Source organism: Odocoileus virginianus, chromosome 3 (assembly GCF_023699985.2).
Source record: "Odocoileus virginianus isolate 20LAN1187 ecotype Illinois chromosome 3, Ovbor_1.2, whole genome shotgun sequence".
NCBI classification, from domain to species: domain Eukaryota; kingdom Metazoa; phylum Chordata; class Mammalia; order Artiodactyla; family Cervidae; genus Odocoileus; species Odocoileus virginianus.
Genome location: NC_069676.1, coordinates 39,173,436 through 39,191,544, shown reverse-complemented (window position 1 = coordinate 39,191,544; position 18,109 = coordinate 39,173,436). Strand labels below are relative to the sequence as shown.

Below are 18,109 nucleotides of genomic sequence, written 5' to 3'. Positions count from 1 at the left end.
GAAGTAATTTCAAATATATTCTGGTACCAAGGATAAAAATAGTACAATGAACACATATAAAGCTTAACTACATTTACCTGTTAACATTCTTTTGCCTCATCACCTTTTTCTGTCCATCTTTTCCCATTAGTTGCACAAATTATGATATTTTACTCTAAATAATTTAGTTATGTATTTCCTAAGTATATGAATACTATCCCACAGCATCACTGTACACTTATCAACTTCATATAAGTGAAATATGGGTTCAGTATAATTGTAAAGATAATTTTTACAAGAAGTGTAAAATTAAAGATAAATTTTACAAGAAGTATAAAAATGAGCTTTCCAGTACAGGAAAATCATTCCTTCAAAGGGATGAATATAGGATGACACATCATGGTAGGACAATCCAAAGAATGACTTAGGCAAAAGACTATATATTTCTGATAAGTAAACTGAAGAATAAACCATTAGCATAAAAAAGTCTTATTTCATAGTTCTCTGAAAGGCAGATTCCACATTCAACAAGTTCTTTAGAGCCCCTGTGACATCCTTATTCCTAAGACTATAGATTAAAGGGTTTAGAACAGGAGTGAGTATGGTGTAAAAGATAGATACAGCCATGTCCCTCTCAGAGGTGTGGTAGGAGCTGGGGAACATATAGCTGTAGGTTGAAGTTCCATAGAAGAGGATGACCACAGTCATGTGGGAAGAACAAGTCATAAAAGCCTTCTTCCTGCCCTCTGCTGAATTCATCCTGTGGATGGTGAGGAGGATAAATGAATAAGAGCTTGAAATGACTGTCACAGGGATGAGGAGCATGAGGACACAGCACAGGTACATGAGTGTCTCATAGAGGGAAGTGTCTGAGCAGGAAAGTTTCATTACAGCAGGGACCTCACAGAAGAAGTGATGGATCTCCCGGGATCTGCAGAAGGGAAAGGTCATGGTGATGGGTGTGAGCATAAAGCCATCCACTGATCCCAGGAACCAGGAGCCAGACACCAGGAGGAGCCACACCTTATGGCTCATGAGGGTAGAATAGTGGAGTGGATGACAGATGGCCACATAACGATCATAGGCCATGGCAGCCAGAAGGAAATATTCTGAACCTCCTACTGTTAGATAGAGGAACATCTGCATTCCACATTCAGGGGCTGAGATCTTATTTATACCCATGACCTGGTCCACGAGCATCTTGGGAACAATTACAGAAATGTATATCATGTCCATGAGAGACAATTGGCTGATGAAAAAGTACATGGGAGTGTGGAGGTGGGCATCAGAATATATTAGAAGGATCAGCACGATATTCCCTGACAGGGCCATCAGGAAAATCACAAAAATGACTACACAAAGAAGAACTGGGTAATTGGATTGACTGAAGAGTCCCATGAGGATTAGATCCAACTGTCCACTGTTGTTGGCCACCCAGGTGGAGTTGTCCATGAGATTTCACCTAGACCACCAAGGAGAGCTTTGTGATTAATAGATTATTCATGGGCTATGACCACCTGAAATGAATATTTAGTGAGCTTGTGGGGTATGCATGTGTTCATGTGTGTGCATGCTCAGAAACTCAGTTGTTCTAATTATGAAGAAATGTCACAGGGCTGTAGATTTCAGGATTAATACTTGCTTGCAATTTAGTTGAAATCTGATATTCCACAACTTTTGCTTAAGGAGTTGGTTACTCATAGTAAACCTACAGTGTTTTGCTACAGAAGTCAGAATTGGATCAGTCTATTTTAAGGAACCAACAAATCTTATGAAGTCTTTGAATGTATTTCACATGAGAAAGAATTAGAAAATAACTGAAATGTAATTTGGGGAAAATCTATACCAAATGTCTGAACTCCCTTTGCCTATAGGTTCTGGCTTTGCTGTGAGGCTCTGTGATTATGTGGAGGGAGACATGCATCCACAGGAGAAGATTGGGGTCCTCACAAATGGCCAAATATTCAGTTATCCTGAGGGCACTGAGTGAGGAGCCCAGATTCTGAGGCAGGACTATGGCTGCTGATTCACATTATCCTCTACCCACCATTCCTCTGTCCTCAGTACATAAAAATAATACAATTTGGTCTCTGATATGGTTAGGATTAAATGAGGTAAATGAAGTAAACTAATTAAATTGCTTAGAATATTACCAGTTACAGATGAATAAACATGTATATTGTTAAAATATTAATATCTAGAGTTATGACAGCAAATTCTGTGTAAAAGATGGCTATTTTTTAATAGTATTTTTCTATTATTTGAGATGCATTATTTAAGTTTGCTAGTTTTAGCATCTATTTACACATATAAGAATTTGATTATTTCTGTGGTTCTGAAATAATATAATACATAGATTTGTATGATGTACATATATACACACAAATGTACCTGTATATATAATCTCAGACCTTTTGTAAATACATAAAAACACTATAAAATATATATATTTATATAAATGTAAATGTAAATAAATATATAATATATATTTCTTAGTTTAATTTTGCTATGCAAAGCTTTATGGAAAAAATCCCATCTCAGTCTGTCTAGTACATGCTTCCCCAACACAGTGTCCTTGAAGTTCATGCCATTTGTTCTAAATCTCAGTGAGAACTAGCATTTAGATGATAACTGCCATTTACAAGACAAAGCTTTAGTTGTTTCATGATATCATCTATCTGCTTTATTGTCAATGGTGATCAATTTTTCATGGAAACAGAGATGCAGAAAGGAATGTGAAAAACAGGAATCTTTGACTCCAATTCAAGGTTCCCTCCTCTATCTTTCTGTTCACAGCCTACAATTATGAAGACAGATGAAAGAAAAATTAAACTTGGTTACACTTAAGGAGGTCACAGTCTATTCAGGGAAATGTATGATATAAAATGTGATTTTAAGTAGAATTTTAAAAGAGATAAAAGCTAAATAAGAAAGAGTGATAAAAGAATATTATGTCTAGCTTTGCTGAAGAGAATCATAAAACCCAGACATATATCTACATCTTCTCTTATGGAGATTAAAATTTTGCAAAATTTCAAGTTCTTACATGTTAAATGTTAAAATATATGTTATTACAAATCAGAAGGAAATGTTGGCTCCTCTTTCTAGGAAGACTTTACATTTCAGGAAGAATTGCCAAGTTTCATATATATTTTATATTCTTCTGTTTTCAATTTATCTTTTAAAATTTTTAATTGGAGGATAATTGCTCCATAATGCTGGTCTTTCTTCTGCCACACAACAATGTGAGTCAGTCACAAGTATATACCCCGTAACTCTGGAACCTCCTTCCCATCCCCCCATCTCAACTCTCTAGGTTGTTTTAATAGCAGATTAAACTCTTGTAATAATCCCAGAGACTAATGACAACATTTGACTTATAAACAATCCCAAATTCTGGGATGCTAAAGAAGTAGACTGCACTGAAAATGAATTTGATGCCTTAATATGAAATAAATTTGGGAAAAATTCCATTAAAAATATAGTATTTCTGTCAAATTCCGCTTGCACTGGCAGATGAAAGCTGAGATCTACGTAAAATGTAAAACAGTCCAATAAACTAAAGAAACACCTGTGACTGAGTCGCTACTTGTGGTCAAAGTGAAGCAAGGACCAATGTACTGACTAGCAAATGTGAAGACCTCAAATCTGTTTGCTGAATAAATGATGGGTGAGAAAAACGGTGAGTAGGAGGCACTGGTCAAATCTCGGTTGCACTTTGATAAATGGGAGCCACTGTGATCAAGCCACACTGAAGAGCCCATGTAGGACTCCAGACAAACAAGGCAATAGTCTGGACAACACCAAGCAACTGGCCTCACTGATTGCTCTTGCTGTTTTCTATCCAATTGCTTGAGTTTAATGTAAATTGGAAAAATAAATATTTGACTTGGAAAATTGTTAAGAGTAGGAGTAGAATAATATCAAATCTTATATGAAGTTGACAGCATCTTAGCCATAGTTCTATTGCTTTATCATATTTTTCTCCCCAAGAGCCTATGAGGTACTTATTAATTCACCTTAATTTCTCCTTTTATAGCTTAAATGATTCAGGTTCCTACAGCACTGGCCTATCATCATACCATCCCCCTGAGGGAACTTGTGTCTCAGCTCTTGTATCAGGACTCAGAGCTTGTAATGCTGCCTACGTTCTCTAGGTCATAGTCTTGCCTTTACAGTCTACAATTTGGCTTACTAGCCATGCATTGTCATTTCATCCAGGAAACATAAATAAGATTGAGACATTTATTTTAATGTTATAACTTCCCGTATTAATCTTCATTCAATGTAAAACCACTCCTTTTTCTTTTGTAAAATTTCCATCTCAAAGAAACAAGCTCATCATACAATAATAAAGGAGGAATATATATTCTTTTGTCCCTAAATAGCTGGAAATCAAAACCCATTTTTAATACATTGCAGTAAATACTGTTACATAAAAGATTATGGAAAAAGAAATACTATCTTTCCATAAAAACAAATAATAAGGGAAAGATAAGGAAACATAGTCTAGGATTAACAGAATGTGCAAGAAGCAGAATGAATCAAAACCAGCGATTACCCTTTTGATTCCGCAGTCCTGTTTTGCTATCTGACTGACCTCAACACCATATGATGCCTAAAGTCTCATCAAGATGGACTGATGGAAAGTGTCCACAGTTAACCGTATAAAGAGAAACAGGAGTGTGATATCATCCCTGTTATATTATGCCCGTTGGGGGAATAGATGATGCTTTCTATTGATAAATTCCCTCTGGGATCTTCAAGTAGAATACAATTAAGACAGATAAAAAAAGTTACTAGATATCTCTGTTGTACTTTTCTGGTTTCCTTCTCAAGTGTTTTAAAATTTTTTCCCATTTGGTTTTAAACTAGAAATCTCAAAAATATTAACAATACTCTCAAATTTTGCCATAATTGATAAAATCTTATTTATGACAAAAATGATACTTTTATATGGCCTTAGTCTTTCTACAAATTGTTTTCCTTATGTAAATTTATATATCTTTATTATTTGTTCAAGAATATTTTGTGAGGTTTTGATGCTTCTCTTATCTTTCAAAGATACAGATTCTGAAATTCTTAGACTAATTTATGTATCAAAGACTGCACCACTAATCAGTACTGTGGTTAAGACTAAAATTGAGATGATCTCCCTTTACATTTTCACCTGGATCATTCTTCAATAGGTAACTAATTGTATTCTTTTTTGTTTTTTTTTTGTTTACTCAATTGTAATCTCTATTGCTTTAATGTTGAATTTCATTTTAGATATTTGGTCTTAATTTAATGTATACAAGTTAATCATAAAAATATTAAAAGACACAACTTGTTAAAATAAAAATTTAAAAATCAATCATAGTGTACTCTTCCAGATAAAAGTTATTTCTTAATGGTTATATCTTCCTTTCAGACTACAGATATTTAAGGAATGTATACCATGTATTAGGCTTCCCAGGTTGCTCTAGGGGTAAAGAACCAGCCTGCTAATGAAGAAAATGTAAGAGATGTGGGATCGATCCTTGGGTCTGGAAGATTCCCTGGAGGAGGGCGTGGCAACCTACTCCACTATTCTTGCTTGAAGAATCCCATAGACGGAGGAGCCTGGTGGGCTACAGTCCATAGATTAGCAAAGAGTCGGAAATGACTGAAGTGGCTGAGTGCACACACACACCTACCATGTACCGGGCAGTTAGGATAAACTGGGAAATAAGATAAGAGTGACTCTATCCTTACTGAACTTGAAGCCAAATTTTTCTGAACATTTTTCTGTATGTGTCCTCAAATTATAATTATTATTTTCCCATGGTATCTTTTCTGCACGGTATACTTTGTCCAGACAGTGACTTTTGGTGTAAGGCCCACACCTTGGGGGCTGGGCCTCCTGTGCCCTCCAGAGTTTGAGCTTGCAGATGGTTTGTCCTAACCCTTTTATCACCTGGATTTTCTTAAGGCTCTGAGAGTGCAAGCCCTGGGAGGTACTGAACAGTGGGAAGAAGGAAGAAGTTGCATCTTTTTCTTGCTTTTGGAGATGATCTCTGGCAGCTTCAGCAGCTACTTTCAAGTAATGACCATTGGGGAGCTACGGGATACAGAACCCCAACGGTAGTTTCAGTGGTGTTGGAAAGGATGCAAATGTCTGGCTTTCACCAGAAGAGGATACTACCAGTAACCACAGATTGCAGCATCTTTATCAGATCAGCTTGGGGGCACTTGGAGTCCAAGTCTGTTGGGGACTCCTGAGGGTGAAGATTCTTTTCTGCTTCCCCAGCCTTCATGACAGCCCTTCGTCAACGTTCTGTCAATTTCCCTGTATCAAACCTTTTTGGTTTGAAGTTTGTAAAATATTTGTATGTTACTGGACACAACAATGTGGTTAATGTTTTATCAAATTAATTATACTTCAATTACAATCCCTAATATTGAATAATTATGTTGAATTCACATTTGTAAATTAAAAGTTGTGTGAAGTAAAAGTGGAAAGTACTCCCTGAATGTAATTTTTTCTAAGTTAAATTACAACAGCATTTAAATGTTTCAAGTTTCTTCATGCACAACACTAAATTTCTTTCCAAAAACTTACTCAAATTGTACTGTTTTAAATGCATGCAAACTCATACTGCTAGCCATATGACAGGTCATAATTAGAGAGACAAGGAGCAAGCCCTTAGTCTGAAAAGATCAAGCTCCTTTTGGGACAAGGAGAACAACTTTATTCAGAAAGCCAGCAGACCAAGAGTCTGGTAGACTAGTGTCCCAAAGACTCATCCTACTAGAGTTAAAATTCAGAATTCTTTTAAATTTAAAAAGGAGGCAGTATGGCTAGTTGTTGCAAAATACTTCATCCTAAATTTCTTTGTTCTTGCAGCTGCTCAAGTAGGTCCAGTCACAATCTTCTATAGATCTCCAACAAGTCCATTGTTATTTTTTGTTCTTGCATCTTTTCATCTCGATATGAATGGGAAAGTGTTTTACATTAAAGGATAATACCAGGAGGCAAAGCATTGAGATATTCCCTTACAAAAGCACAGGGCCACCATGATTAAGCACAAGCAACAGAGCACAGAGATAAAGAAATAGATCCAGTGTGGAGTCAGGTTTGTTCTTTGTAACAATTTCCAACTGTCATTGTCCATTCCAAAGAATAGCAAGGAGAGATAAGAAAGCCTTCCTCAGTGATCAGTGCACAGAAATAGAGGAAAACAATAGAGTGGGGAAGACTAGAGATCTCTTCAAGAAAATTAGAGATAACCAAGAGAACATCTCATGCAAAGATGGGCTCAATAAAAGATAGAAATGGTATGGACCTAACAGAAGCAGAAGATATTAAGAAGAGGTGGCAAGAATACACAGAAGAACTATACAAAAAAGATCTTCACAACCCAGATAATCATGATGGTATGATCACTCACCTAGAGCCAGATGTCTGGAATGTGAAGTCAAGTGGGCCTTAGGAAGAAACACTATGAACAAAGCCAGCAGAGGTGATGGAATTCCAGTTAAGCTATTTCAAATCCTAAAAGATGGTGTTATGAAAATGCTGTACTCAATATGCCAGCAAACTGGGAAAACTCAGCAGTGGCCACAGGACTGGAAAAGGTCAGTTTTCATTCCAATCCCAAAGAAAGGCAATGCCAAAGAGTGCTCAAACTACTGCACAATTGCACTCATCTCACACTCTAGTAAAGTAGTGCTCAAAATTCTCTAAAACAGGCTTCAGCAGAACATGAACTGTGAACTTCCAGATGTTCAAGCTGGATTTAGAAAAGGCAGAGGAACCAGAGATCAAATTGCCAACATCCACTGGATCATTGAAAAGGCAAGAGAGTTCCAGAAAAACTTATGCTTTATTGACTGTGCCAAAGCCTTTGACTGTGTGGATCACAACAAACTTGGGAAATTCTTCAAGAGATGGGAATACCAGACCACCTGACCTGCCTCTTGAGAAACCTGTATGCAGGTCAGGAAGCAATAGTTACACCTGGACATGGAACAATAGACTGGTTCCAAATAGGGAAAGGAGTACATCAGGGCTGTATACTGTCACTCTGCTTATTTAACCATTATGCAGAGTATATCATGAGAAATGCTGGGTTGGAAGAAGCACAAGCTGGAACCAAGATTGCTGGGAGAAACATCAATACCCTCAGATATGCAGATGACACCACCCTTATGGCAGAAAGTGAAGAACTCAAGAGGCTCTTGATGAAAGTGAAAGAGGAGAGTGAAAAAGTTGGCTTAAAACTCAACATTCAGAAAACTAAGATCATGGCATCTGGTTCCATCACTTCATGGCAAATAGATGGGGAAATGGGAAAGTGTGATAGACTTTATTTTCTGGGCTCCAAAATTACTACAGATGGTGACTGCAACCATGAAATTAAAGGACGCTTGCTCCTTGGAAGGAAAGTTATGACCAACCTAGACATCATATTAAAAAGCAGAGACATTACTTTACCAACAAAGGTCCATCTAGTCAAAGCTATGGTTTTTCTAGTGGTCATGTATGGATGTGAGAGTTGGACTATAAAGAAAGATGAACACTGAATAATTGATGCTTTTGAACTGTGGTGTTAGAGAAGACTCTTGAGAGTCCCTTGGACTGCAAGGAGATCCAACCTCTCCATCCTAAAGGAGATCAGTCCTGGGTGTTCATTGGAGGGACTGATGTTGAAGGTGAAACTCCAATATTTTGGCCACCTGATGTGAAGGGTTGACTCATTTGAAAAGACCCTGATGCTGGGGAAGATTGAGGACAGGAGAAGAAGGGGAAAACAGAGGATGAGATGGTTGGATAGCATCACTGACTCAATGGACATGGGTTTGGGTGAACTCCGGGAGTTGCTGATGGACAGTGAGGCCTGGCGTGCTGGGGTTCATGGGGTTGCAGAGTCGGACACGACTGAGCGACTGAACTGAACTAAAATGCATTATTTAATTTTTGCAATTTTCTCCTGATATCTGAGGTTTTTTTTGCTGAATAAAAGTTATATTTACCATACTAGCATTTTCAGAGGCCACAGGATCTATTGTAGGCCTGATAAATCCTTTCTCGAAATTCAGAGGATTCTTTCTTTAATTTTTTTGTTGAATTTCTTGAATTTGGTTCAAATTACTTTGCTATTCATAAAGGTAGTGAAAAGTGAAAGTAGCTCAGTTGTGTCCAACCCTTTGCTATCCCCATGGACTATACAGTCTATGGAATTCTCCAGGCCAGAATACTGGAGTTTGTAGCCTTTCTCTTCTCCAGGGGATCTTCCCAAGCTCAGATCTCCCACATTGCAGGTGGGTTCTTCACCAGCTGAGCCACCAGGAATGCCCAAGAATACTGGAGTGGGTAGCCTATCCCTTCTCCAGCGGATCTTGCTGATCCAGCAATGGAACTGGGGTCTCTTGCATTGCAGGTGGATTCTTTACAACTGAGCTATCAGGGAAGCCCATAGCATTTAGGTGCACTATGGAGTAATGGAGTAAGGGAAATTGCTTTGCTCCAAGAGTGGATCCTGGTCCAAATTGGATGTCCTGTTGGATCTTAGATGATGATTCCAGCCCAGGTCTCTGTGTCTCCCAGTTAGAAGATCACATAGTTCAAAAGTAATGGGTCATCCATAAAAATCCAGCCTGGTGGGTGTTTGCATTTAGGCCCCCTATGGAATAATTCAGTAAGGGAAATTGTTTTGCCCCAGGAGTGGATCCTGGTCCAAATTGGATGCCCTACTGGATCTTACATAATGATATCAGACCAGGTCTCTGTGTCTCCCAATTAGGAAATCACAGAATTTTCTAACTGATGCCTATAAGGAAGGGCATCATTCTGACCATTTCTTGAGTCCCAGTGTTGGGAATTGAGGCAGGTGGTATAGAAACGAGAGGCAGTGGAAGTGAGTGAGTTATCCTAACTTCCTTTTCTTATTTTCCTTAATATACCAGCCTAGATGCTTGCACATAGGGTATTTCATCATTCTTCCCCACTTCTTTACAAAATAGCTCTAATAGCAGGATTGTATAAAGCCATTCAAATGACAATGCTCTTCACCATTTATTGTAAAATCATAAATAGCAATGGGTCTTCTCTGTCCATTATGGCACTTTTTTCTTCTACTTAAGAATATCCTACTTTAAAATAAGAACAGACAGGTTTGTGTGTGTGTGGGTGTGTATTCCTTTCCTTCATTTGACATCTGAAAAACTTTTAAACATCACAAAACTGATTTGACTATAAATGGAACCAAATGAAACCAAATACCCAAGCAACAAACAAAAAATCTTAAACCCTCAAGCACAAGAACTGTGAACTCAACCCCATGCAATATGACTCCTTGGAGAGCGTTGGGTCCACACCCATGGTACAGGAGACCACAGACAGTGCATTTTTTAATTAACAAAGCAAGAGTGGCAGTCAGTATTTTTTGTTTTAAATACAGTGTAATGTACAGAACGTCCCAAGATAATTCTGCATAAATCCCTTGTGGAGATCCTAACAGGTACTCTGGCCAAATATTGTTGCAATAAATTATAATGAGGCCACTTCTTAAAAATGTGCTTCAGAGGGCTGTATTTGGGAATAGATGAAAACATCCCCATCTTTTAAAGACAGAGATACAAAACAAAACAAAAATAACATATACAAATGAAACAAATGAATCAGTTCAGAAATCAGGTAAAAGTCCAGCAAGTATTTCCTCTCTCCAGCAGGATATGCCACTCAAATGCAAAACAAACTGACTTCTGGGGAGAAAAAAAAGCCCCAAATGAAGGGAAAAAAGAGTTTCTGGCTATATGTACTGAGGAACTTACTGTTCTATATCAAATCAGTCAGCCTCCATGTGTTGATTTCTTACCCATCTGCCAAGCACTGGGGCAGCCAGTGCTACTACAGGAAATTTTGAAGAGATCCTCAGAAATTGTCTCTAGTAGTTGCTAGGGCCTTCACCTCCACAGATTTCCCAACCAGGGCCTCCTGGCCATGAGCATTATGACCCCTGACAGTTTCACCAAAATTTGTTATGGAGCTCAAGCTCCTAATGCTCACTACATCACAGGCCAATAAATTGAGAGACATGACACTGGGACAAGAAATAGAGACTTTATTCAGTAAGCCAACAGATCTAGAAGGTAGTAGACTAATATTCTAAAAAAAGAATCCTACCTCAGTTAGAATTACAACCTCTTTTATACTAAAAGTGTGAGAGGTGTAGCTGGTTGCTACAAATTCTAGGTGTAGGAATCCTTTGTCTTTGGAGGTGTTCAAGTAGGCCTGTTCACAGTATTCCTATAAACCTCCAATAAGACAGTTGTTATTTTCTTTTCTTCAACATTTCATCTCTATATGAAAAGTATTATAACTTTTTGAAGTTGTAAAAGTATTGTAAGTTCTTTTTCAATGATCTATCACTATATTCCTTTAAGATATTTTATTGATATTGTTTATAATAATTTTTAACATCTGGTGAAACAATTTTCCTGGTTTTATTATATTTACAGGGAATATGTCAAAATTTTTGCTACTTTTTAATTTAAATTGATCTTTCAATTTATTTGGTAACATTCAGGAGATCTAATTATAATTTGTATTAACATATAATTAACATATTTTTGAAGGACTGATATTGTTTAAATGCTAAGAACTTGTAATGATATTCATGGTAGTTATGGCAGGTTACTCAAATGTTAGAAATAAATTCTTATTTTTTTCCTTGATATTTTTCCACAGTACTTCTTTTGGTTATTCTAAGGTAGTGGATCTCATGACTTCTCTTTTATCTGGATTTATTCTTTTTGGAATGGGAGTATCTATTCCACAGCTGTCCTATCACAGTATTTTAGAAGAGATAACATGTTGTCTGGTTTCACAGGTTCACAGATGAAAAGAAATTCTGCCCCAGGATGATTCTTACCTGGAGACTCATTTATATCTGATTTATAAGTGTATAAAATTTTTGATTTGGAGTTGATCTTGGATTGTGGATCAATACTTTTGGGGATGTTGGGATAAGGTAACTATATTGGGTAGTTAATAAGGACATAGATTTGGGGGAGCAGAGGTTAGAGTTTAGTGGGCTGATTTCTTCCTTCAAAATTCATATATTAAAATCCTAACTTTCAATGCACCATAATGTGATCTTGTTTGGAAGTAGATTGGTAGCAGATGTGATTAGTTAAGGTAAGGTCCCATTAGAGATTTAATAACAACTACACTACCCAGTTTGTGGCCCTTTGTTATGCCTAACTAATATAATATTTTTCCCCTTGAGGAAAATCAATTAACATCAGTTCAGTTCAGTTCAGTTCAGTAGCTCAGTTATGGCCAACTCATTGTGATCCCATGGACTGAAGCACGCCAGTCTTCCCTGTCCATCACCAACTCCAGGAACCTACTCAAACTCATGCCCATCAAGTTGGTGATGTCGTCCAAACATTTCATTCTCTGTCGTCCCCCTATTCTCCCACTTTCAATCTTCCCCAGCATCAGGGTCTTTTCCAATGACCCAATTCTTCACATCAGGTGGCCAAAGTATTGGAGTTTAGGCTTCAAAATCAGTCCTTCCAATGAATATTCAGGGCTGGTTTCCTTTAGGATTGACTGGTTTGATCTTGCCATCTAAGGGACTCTTAAGAGTCTTCTCCAATACCATATTTCAAAAGTATCAATCCTTCGGTGCTCAGCTTTCTTTATAGTTCAGTACTCACATCCATACATGACTACTGGAAAAACCATAGCTTTGACTAGATGGACCTTTGTTGGTAAAGTAATGTATCTGCTTTTTAATGTGCTGTCTAGGTTGGTCATAGCTTTTCTTCCAAAGGAGCAAGTGTCTTTTAATTTCAGGCTGCAGTCATCATCTGCAGTGACTTTGGAGGCCCCCCAGATAAAGTGTCTCCCTGTTTCCCCATCTATTTGCCATGAAGAAATGGGACAGGATGCCATGATCTTAGTTTTCTGAATGTTGATCTTTAAGCCAATTTTTCCACTCTCCTCTTTCACTTTCATCAAGAGGCTCTTGAGTTCTTCATCACTTTCTGCCATGAGGGTGGTGTCACCTGCATATCTGAGGGTATTGATGTTTCTCCCAGCAATCTTGATTCCAGCTTGTGCTTCTTCCAACCCAGCATTTCTCATGATATACTCTGCATAAAGGTTAAATAAGCAGAGTGACAGTGTACAGCCTTGATGTACACCTTTTCCTATTTGGAACCAGTCTATTGTTCCATGTCCAGGTGTAACTATTGCTTCCTGACCTGCACATAGATTTCTCAAGAGGCAGATCAGATGGTCTGGTATTCCCATCTCTTGAAGAATCTTCCTCAGTTTAATGTGATCCACACAGTCAAAGGCTTTAGCATAGTCAATAAAGCAGAAACAGATGTTTTTCTGGAACTCTCTTGCTTTTTTAATGATCCAATGAATGTTGGCAATTTGATCTCTGGTTCCTCTTGCTTTTTCTAAATCCAGCTTGAATATCTAGAAGTTCACAGTTCACATACTGTTGAAGCGTAGCTTGGAGAATTTTGAGCATTACTTTGCTAGCATGTGAGATGAGTGTAATTGTGTGGCAGTTTGAGCTTTCTTTGGCATTGCCTTTCATTGAGATTTCGATGAAAACTGACCTTTTCCAGCCTTGTGGCCACTGCTGAGTTTTCCAAATTTACTGGCATATTGAGTGCAGCAATTTCACACCATCATTTCCTGGTCAAACAGGAGATGGCAAGAGTGAATATCGACATTTTAGGAATCAGTGAACTAAAATGGACTGGGATGGGTGAATTTAACTCAGATGACCATTGTACCTACTACTGTGGGCAGGAATCCCTTAGAAAAAATGAGTAGCCATCATAGTCAACAAAAAAGTCCAAAATGCAGTACTTGGGTGCAATCTCAAAAACGACAGAATGATCTGTTTGTTTCCAAGGCAAATCATTCAATATCATGGTAATCCAAGTCTATGCCCCGACCAGTAATGCTGAAGAAGCTGAAGTTGAACAATTCTATGAAGACCTACAAGACCTTTTAGAACTAACACCCAAATAAGATGTCCTTTTCACTATAGGGGACTGGAATGCAAAAGTAGGAAGTTAAGAAACATTTGGAGCAACAGGCAAATTTGTCTTGGAGTACAGAATGAAGCAGGGTAAAGGCTAATAGAGTTTTGCCAAGAGAATGCACTGGTCATAGCAAACAACCTCTTCCAACAACACAAGAGAAGACTCTACACATGAACATCACCAGATGGCCAACACCGAAATCAGATTAATTATATTCTTTGCAGCCAAAGATGGAGAAGCTCTATACAGTCAGCAAAAACAAGACTTGGAGCTAACTGTGGCTCAGATCATGAACTCCTTATTGCCAAATTCAGACTTAAATTGAAGAAAGAGGGGAAAACCACTAGACCATTCAGGTATGACCTAAATCAAATCCCTTATAATTATACAGTGGAAGTGAGAAATAGATTTAAGGGACTAGATGTAATAGAGTACCTGATGAACTATGGATGGAGGTTCGTGACATTGCACAGGAGACAGGGATCAAGACCATCCCCAGGAACAAGAAATGTAAAAAAGCAAAATGGCTGTCTGAGGAGGCCTTACAAATAGCCGTGAAAATAAGAGAAGCAAAAGGTAAAGGAGAAAAGGAAAGATATTCCCATTTGAATGCAGAGTTCCAAAGAATAGCAAGGAGAGAAAAGAAAGCCTTCCTCAGTGATCAATTCAAAGAAATTGAGGAAAGCAATAGAATGGGAAAGACTAGGGATTTGTTCAAGAAAATTAGAGATAAAAGGGAACATTTCATGCAAAGATGGGCTCAATAAAGGACATAAATGGTATAGACCTAACAGAAACAGAAGATATTAAGAAGAGGTGGCAAGAATACACAGAAGAACTGTACAAAAAAAGATCTTCATGACCCAGATAATCATGATGGTGTAATATGCTATCCAGCATATTACCTAGAGCCAGACATCCAGGAATGTGAAGTCAAGTGGGCCTTAGGAAGCATCACTATGAATAAAGCTAGTGGAGGTGATGTAATTCCAGTTGAACTATTTGAAATCCTGAAAGATGATGCTGTGAAAGTTATGCACTCAACATGCAAGCAAATTGGGAAAACTCAGCAGTGGCCACAGGACTGGAAAAGTCAGTTTTCATTGAAATCTCACTGAAAGGCAATGCTGAAGAGTGGTCAAACTACCACACCGTTGCACTCATCTCACATGCTAGTAACGTAATGCTCAAAATTCTCCAAGCCAGGCTTCAGCAGTATGTGAACTGTGAACTTCCAGATGTTCAAGCTGGTTTTACAAAAGGCAGAGGAACCAAAGATCAAATTGCCAACATCCGTTGGATCATTGAAAAAGCAAGAGAGTTCCAGAAAAACATCTGTTTCTGCTTTATTGACTATGCCAAAGCCTTTGACTGTGTGGATCACATTAAACTGAGGAAAATTCTTCAAGAGATGGGAATACCAGACCATCTGATCTGCCTCTTGAGAAATCTGTATGCAGGTCAGGAAGCAACAGTTGGAACTGGACATGGAACAACAGACTGGTTCAAAATAGGAAAAGGAGTATGTCAAGGTTGTGTATTGTCACTGTGCTTATTTAACTTCTATGCAGAGTACATCATGAGAAACTCTGGGCTGGAGGAAGCACAAGTGGGAATCAAGATTGCTGAGATAAATATCAATACCCTCAGATATGCAAATGACACCACCCTTATAGCAGAAAGTGAAGAAGAACTCAAGAGCATCTTGATGAAAGTGAAAGAGGAGAGTGAAAAAGCTGGCTTAAAGCTCAACATTCAGAAAACAAGTATCATGGCATCCGGTCCCATCACTTCATGGCAAATAGATGGAGAAATAGTGGCAGACTTTATTTTTTTAGGCTCCAAAATCACTGCAGATGTTGACTCTAGCCATGAAATTAAAAGACACTTACTCCTTGGGAGAAAATTTATGACCAACCTGGATAGCATATTACAAAGCAGAGACATTACTTTACCAACAAAGGTCCATCTAGTCAAAGCTATGGTTTTTCCAGTAGTCATGTATGGATGACAGAGTTGGATTATAAAGAAAGCTGAGTGCTGAAGAATAGATGCTTTTTAACTATGGTGTTGGAGAAGACTCTTGAGAGTCCTTTGGACTGCAAGGAGATCCAGCTAGTCCATCCTAAAGGAAATCAGTCCTGAATATTCATTGGAAGGACTGATGTTGAAGCTGAAACTCCATTTCTTGGCCATCTGATGTGAAGAGCTGATTCATTTGAAAAGACCCTGATGCTAGGAAAGATTGAAGGTGGCAGGAGAAGGGGACAACAGAGCATGAGATAGTTGGATGGCATCATTGACTCTAGACAGGAGTTTGAGTAAACTCTGGGAGTTGATGATGGACAGGGAGGCGTGACTTGCTGCAGTCCATGGGGTCGCAAAGATTCAGACAGGACTGAAAGACTGAACTGACTAACTGAATGACTGGATGAATATCTATTTAGATTTCCCACTCAGCTTTTGATTGGGTTGCTTGTTTGTTTGCCATTTATACTGAGATACATGATGTGCTTGTTTATTTTGGAGATTAATCCTTTGTCATATGCTTCATTTGGAAATACTTTCTTTAATTCTCAGGGTTCTCTTTTTTGTCTTATGAAGCTGAAACTCCAGTACTTTGGCCACCTCATGTGAAGAGTTGATTCGTTGGAAAAGACCCTGATGCTGGGAGGGATTGGGGGCAGGAGGAGAAGGGGACGACAGAGGATGAGATGGCTGGATGGCATCACTGACTCGATGGACTTGAGTTCGAGTGAATTCCAGGAGTTGGTGATGGATAGGAAGGCCTGGTGTGCTGTGATTCATGGGGTTGCATAGAGTCAGACATGACTGAGCGAATGAACTGAACTGAACTGATCTTGCTTTGCAAAAGCTTAGAAATAACTCTAGGTACTCGGTCCAAAAGTTCTTGTGATTTACGTCAAAGAATGTTTCGTTTATGTTTTCTTCTAAGAATTTTATTGAGTCTGGCCTTGTATTTAGGTCTTTAATACATTTTGAGTTTATTTTTATGTTTGTGTTAGGCAGTATTCTAATTTCCTTCTTTTACATGTAGCTATCCAATTTTACCAGCACCACTTATTGAAAAGGCTGTTTATTCTTCATTGTATATTCTTGCTTGGTGTGTCACCAATTAGGTGACCATAGGTGCATGAGTTTAATTCTGGGCTTTATAAACTATCCCATTAATCTATATTCCTATTTTTGTGCTAGTACCATAGTATAGTGTTATTGTAGTTTTGTATTATACTCAAGTCCGGGAGCTTGATTCTTTCAGCTTTGTTTTTCTTCATCAAGATTGCTTTGATGATTCCAAATCTTTTGTTTCTATTAAAAATTTTTAATTTTTTGTTATAATTCTTGAAAGTTCTAATTCTTGAAACTGCTAATATGGTAGGGAGTGCTTTGAATAAATACATTTCTTTGAGTATACAGTCACTTTCATAATATTAATTCTTCCAATCCAAGAATGTGATGTATATTTCCATCTGTTTTTGTTGTCTTTGATTTCTTTCATCACTATCTTATATTTTTCTGTATATAGGTCTTTTGTCTCCTTAGGTATGTTTATTCCTAGGTATTTTATCCTTTTTGCTGCAGTGGTAAATGGAATTGTTTCCTTAATTTCTTTTTCCCATCTTTTGTAGTTAATGTATAGGAATGCAAGAGATTTCTGTGAATTATTTTTGTGTTATGCAAATTTACCAAATCCACTGATGAGCTCTATTATTTTTCTGATGGCATCTTTTGTATTTTCTATGTATAATATCATGCCATCTGCAGACAGTAAAGGTTTATTTCTTCTTTCACAATTTGAATTCCTTTAATTTCTTTTTCTTCTGTGATTGTTGTGTTTAGAACTTCCAAAACTATTTCATAAGAATAAGTTTAATAAGAATGTTTAATAAGTTTAATAAGAATGTTGAGAGTGGACATCCTTGTCTTGTTCCTAATCTTAGAGGAAATGCTTTCAGTTTTTCATTATTAAGAATGGCTTGGTGTGGGTTAGTCATATATGGCCTTTATTATATTGAGATAGGTTCCCTCTATGCTCACTTTGTGGAGTTTTTTACATATATCATTA

General features: G+C 37.7%; 1 protein-coding gene across 1 annotated transcript; it reads right to left on the bottom strand.

Moving 5' to 3' along the window:
• Positions 1-468: 468 nt before the first annotated feature.
• Positions 469-1,431, bottom strand: LOC110136312 (olfactory receptor 2T29-like). The gene has a single exon (XM_020891918.2). The coding sequence runs from the start codon at positions 1,429-1,431 to the stop codon at positions 469-471; it is 963 nt and encodes a 320-aa protein (XP_020747577.2).
• Between the last annotated feature and the right edge of the window lie 16,678 nt (positions 1,432-18,109).